This window comes from Octopus bimaculoides, chromosome 5 (genome assembly GCF_001194135.2).
Source record: "Octopus bimaculoides isolate UCB-OBI-ISO-001 chromosome 5, ASM119413v2, whole genome shotgun sequence".
Classification (NCBI taxonomy): Eukaryota; Metazoa; Mollusca; class Cephalopoda; order Octopoda; family Octopodidae; genus Octopus; species Octopus bimaculoides.
This window is the reverse complement of record NC_068985.1, coordinates 39930991-39936621: the sequence shown is the minus strand read 5'-3', so window position 1 is coordinate 39936621 and position 5631 is coordinate 39930991. Positions and strand designations below refer to the sequence as shown.

General features: G+C 35.1%; 1 protein-coding gene across 1 annotated transcript in view; it reads right to left on the bottom strand.

Annotated features, from left to right (window-relative positions):
* Positions 1–1227: 1227 nt before the first annotated feature.
* Positions 1228–5631, bottom strand: part of LOC106879858 (mitochondrial potassium channel) — a 7413-nt gene continuing 3009 nt past the window's right edge. Inside the window, exon 2 of the mRNA XM_014929574.2 lies at positions 1228–5235. Coding sequence (XP_014785060.1) covers positions 4330–5235 — 906 coding nt within the window. The 3' untranslated portion in view covers positions 1228–4329. The remainder of the gene's footprint in view (positions 5236–5631) is intronic.

Below are 5631 nucleotides of genomic sequence, written 5' to 3'. Positions count from 1 at the left end.
TCTACTATAGCCTCGGGCCGACCAAAGCCTTGTGAGTGGATTTGGTAAACGGAAACTGAAAGAAGCCCGTCGTATATATGTATATATATATGTATGTGTGTGTATATGTTTGTCCCCCCAACATCGCTTGACAACCGATACTGGTGTGTTTACGTCCCCGTAACTTAGCAGTTCAGCAAAAGAGACCGATAGAATAAGTACTAGGCTTACAAAGAATAAGTCCTGGGGTTGATTTACTAGACTAAAAGGCGGTGCTCCAGCATGGCCGCAGTCAAATGACTGAAACAAGTAAAAGAGTATATGTAGCAATCTTGAGAATTCTAATTATAAACTGTTTATGTTTAAGGAAGGAGTGGGGTGTGGTGAGGCTATAATGTTTTCCACCACCACTGCCACCACCACCATCATCATTGTGAATTAACATGCACATGATGTGCTGGAATGAGTTAGATGATTTGAAAGCATTTGACAAGTCAGAGGATTGTGTCAAGTTCCAATGTCTGTGTTTCTGATTTGACATGGTTTCTACAGCTGGATGCCCTTCCTAACACCAACCACTTTACAGAGTACACTAGGTGCTTTTCCATAGCAACAGTACTAATAAGATCATCAAGTAGCTTGCAAAAGAAGACCCTTTGATAGAGGGGAGGTAGTATTGATGGAAGTGGTTTATGCCAGGTATTGAGAGGCTACAGCATGATAGTTAACTAGGAACAAGTGTCTTGTAGAGGAGACACATGGTTACTCCAGCTGGAAAAGGAGAAAAGAGGGGGTAATGAAATATCAGGATGTACCTTCAAGGTACAAGTTAGTGAAGGTGCAACAGAAGAACAGGTGAGAGGGGTAGGGGCAGAGGATATGTTTAATGATTGTGTTCTTTGTATTGCTCCTGTGTAATGATTGAGTACTGATTGTTGACAAAACTGACATAATCCACTGGAGAATGTTTATGGCATTTTATTTCATGGAATCAATGTAGATTTGGTTTGAGATGTCTAGGCTGCATGTGAATGATGTTTGGAGAAATGAAGGGTGGTATGATATCATCTTCGCAGGAGTGACCATTGTTAGAAGTGACAGCAAGTAAGTCACTGATGTACAGGAGGAAGAGTTTGCAGACAAAACCAAACTCTGGGGCACAGAATTGATAGAACGTGGGTTAGAAAGAGCTCTATTAGCACACATCATAATGGTATAATCTGACGAGAAGCCACAGATACAGGAGACTTGTTTTTGATGATTTCTATTACTTTTATTACAGAATATTATTTTGGAATTTGTTGTTTCTACTGTTAAATTTTATGTTTTTTTTAATAAAAAAAAAATTCTTTTTACAGGACACCATGTTCGAAGGCATATAAATGTTTGCTTTGTGTCAGGCATTTCCAAGATGATACTTCTCTTCATATTATAGTTATCTACTCAGTTGCAATACACTACATTACTCATTGCATAAATTCGATTTTGTTTTTTTTTGCATTCTTAAAGAGATTTTGATTTCCTCTGCCTCACTAATTTATATCAAATTTCAAAATTTGAAATCGTGACAAGAACCCTTAAAAAGATCAATAAGTGTATTCAGTTACTACAATGCACAATTCTTCTGTCAAAACTAACAAGCAAATTCAGATGATTGGGCAAAGTCTATAGAACAGAATTTGGGAAATGATATATCAATAATGATAGGGAAATGTGGGTGCTTTGAGTAGGATTATCTAGCAGTGGTACACAGTTTGTTAAGATTTCTGTTGGAAGATTCTATTCATGATTATAGGGAAACAATAATATTGAACTGACTCTTCACTATTGCTTCATACAATAATGTATGGAAGTGACAGTCTAACTCAGATACACATTAATATTAAAAAAAAACCTCTTTCTTGTCCATAGTTTCATATATTACACACATAAATGCTTCTGGGAAGGAAATACCAATCATTCCCATGAATGCATTTGAAAAAATTTTTGTATGAGATATTTTTGTGATCAGTCAGTGTGAAGAAACTTATTTATTGAAGTTCATATATGAATGAAGTTTTACAGTTCTATATTTAAGAGATGAGGAACATTATTTACTTGAATACATTATTTACATTTGATGGATATTTGTCTTCATCTCTGTTAACACAACACTTCGGCTGGTATACCCTCCCGCCTTCATCAGGTGTCTTGCGGAAATTTCAAGCCTGGGTTCTCATTCCTAAGGTAATTTTCAATGTTATTATTATTATTATTATTATTATTCAGGTCACTACCTAGAATCAAACTCGGAATCTTGGGGTTAATAGCCTGTGCTCTTAACCACTAAGCCATATGCCCGTGGGCAATTATGAAGTGAATTTTAGGGCTTATAAATCTAATATTTTCCTATCCTTCCTTAATACCGGTTCCCACATGCTATTCATATCTGCACTCGGTCTGCTTAGGAGGTTGTTGTGCCCTAGCATATGTGCTGCTTCTTTTAGTTTTTGTATTTCCAGTGGTGTTCTCTGTCTATTATTTTAACTTCTTCCCACAGAGGGAGGCGGTCTCCATTTTTCCATACATGATCAGCTATACTCAATTTATCAATATCTCCTCGTGTCACAGCTTTGTAATGTTCACCTACCCTTATTTTGAGAGGGTGGCATGTTTCGCCTTTGTATAACCTACCACAGCTGCATGGGATGGAGTACATGCAGTCTTTGGTCATATTCTCTTCTATTGTTGTAGTGGTTAACAACAACACCGCCACCACCACAGGAATGAGAACCCAGGTTTGAAATTTCCCCAAGACATCTGATGAAGGCTGGAGGGTATATCAGCTGAAATGTTGTGTTAACAACAAACAAGATGAGGACAAATATCCGTCAAATGTAAATAATATAAATAATGTATCAATGTAACTCAATCATTAGGAAGATAAAAGTTGATTGTTTTTCTTTGATTGTTGTTGTTGTTGGTATCAGGGAACCCCAATAAACATTACTCATATAGACTAGCACTTCATTGTGTGAGTGCAGAAGTGGCAGAGCAATAAGGTTTCTTCAGGTTTGCATTAGTGCATTGGCTGGGATTATCCAGAGGGTGATTACTGTTAATTAATTATGTATGTCAGAAGTTTCTGGTAGTGATTACAGGGGAACAATAATGTTGGACTGAATTTACTTCGGTTTGGTAGACTTTATTCTTTGGAATTATAACTCATCATAGAACCTGGGCCTGCAGTGGGAATTGAAATTGAGGTAATACAGAGTTATCATGTTATTTATACAGTTAGAACCAAATGAAAAAGACGAAGGAAATTGCTTGCGGTTAAAGGATAATAGCTATCTAATGGAGGAAGATGCTTCATGATAGAAGAGTTTAACATGGAAAAGACTGTAACCAGAATCAGAGTTCAGACCTAATGGCAAAGTTGACTCTGGTCTAAGGCAGAGCATTTACAAATTGATCTAGTATTTATAACTAAACTGAGGAAAACAAGAATATGCCAGCAGTGGATATGAACTTGTGATCCAGAAGCAAGTAGACAGATACTGTATCCATCTTATGATAGTACTTAGAAAAGTTCTCAGGGTCCACAAGTCATTGGAGGAAATGTAGTAAAAGAGACCATATGGTTTGAAACAAATTACTATGAACTGTGCTGACAAGTGCAGATTAACACAACAGAATGAGGATACATTAAGTATAGTAGCCTACACTTAAATGTATGTTTTTCATGCTAAAAGCATTCCGAAGAAATTTTCCAATGTCATTACGCAAAATTGTTTTCCTCATCTTTTAAAGTGGTTTCTATTTTATTTCTTATTTTTTAAAATATTAATGAAGAATATAGTGATTGGCAGAAGAATGTTTTGGTGTCTTGTCATTTATAGTTTTTGTGTATTGAGAGTCAGATGGAAATGGTTATTAGAAATTGTTCAGTCAATTTGAATCAGTTTAAGGTCTCAATGTAATAAAAGCAGACATCTTTACATTTGTGCCTGGAAGCAGAAAATGCAATCATTGTTGAAAAAAATCGTTCAAGTGATTTATACAAAAATGAAACTTTCAATAGCTAATCAAAAAGATACAATATAATCCCACACCCACCTCATTTGTTAATCTTTATATCTTAGTAGATGCTGCTATGATGTTACAATATCAACATCAGTCTACGAAAATAACAATTTAAATGATCAGCAAATCTCTCAAGTCTTATAAGAAAATATGAGAAATCACAAATAAATCATTAAAAACAAAACAGGAAGGCATTGTGTAGATACAAAATTTGCTATCACAGATTCAGATAAAATTCATACCATGAATTTTTTTCTTTTTTTTCTTCTAAAAAATCACAATGATTCAGTTCCCTCGAAAGATTGAATACAGTACAGGCAGAGTTAAAGCAAATGCTGCATAAATGAAAGTCACTGTTGCTAAAGAGTGCAATTTCAAGCGTTGTTCCAGTTTCCGATTATTATCTTCAAGATGGTGATCAATATCAGGGTTAATATAGATAATGCCATCTTTGTTTACATCCACATGAGTTTTTTGTAAGAGTTCTTTAATGGCTGCCAGTTCAATTGTTAGGTATTTGTCCTGGTGTTTAAGGCAGGTCAATAACTCTGCAGTTTGCTGCTCCAGTTTTTGGGAGCTACCAGTTAAGAAAGCAGCAGTTGAATCTTTAGAGTGTTCCTTATTGTAATGAATAAATTGTTCTCCCATATTAGAGAGAGTTGCTGGAGTTAACACATTTGATTTCAATACTCCATGTAATTCAGAGATGAAAGCCTCTGTTGAAGCCAATTGTTTCTTTAAAGCAGCAATTACCTTCTCTGTTAAATCCCTTTGCTGTTGCCCCTCTTCAGTAGATTTGGTCACAATTGAACGTAACTCATTCATTCTCATTTTGTTGTTTATGGTTGTACCAATTATACCTAGCAAGGCACCAATAATGGAACCAATAACAGACCAATATTTGGTTTTCTCAGATTGAGCACGTTCTTTTTCATGACTTTCTCGTACTGATATTGATAGAGCTGTGAAATGTTCCTTCTCTAGCTTTTCAAGATCGCTTAAATCATTGTTTAAGTTTGCCTCTCTCTGTATGATTGCATGCTCTTGAGTTAGCAATGCCAAGTATTTATCATCGGCTCGGTTTATCTTCTCCAGCTCAGCATTGATCTTCCGAAGACTCATTTGAATTTCAAAAAGCTCATGACTTTTTTGGCGGCGCTGTTCTTGAATTTTCAAAAAATTTTTCTCAGACTGTAAAAGAGATGAATATGTATATTTATGATAGGTTTATGCTGAATGACAACATATTGCAAGCATAATTTTAAAAAATTAATGAAATAATGAAACGACTTAAGTGGACCAATAGCATGAATTATAGTTACAGGGTGATAAAAATTCTCTTCTTAATTGGAAAAAAAAACCCAAAACCTAACAGTAATTATTAATACCTTCAAAAAAAAGGGAAGGTAATTCCAAAACCTAATTTACATGCTTTGGGAAAAATTTGATCTGCTATAGACATGTTTTGGTCATATTGGACCTCATCGATATAACAATTTCCTCAAGCTTGGTGTGATCAATTAACAGCGGTTTATATATGTGTGTGGGTGTTTTGCATATATATATATACATATAAATATATATATA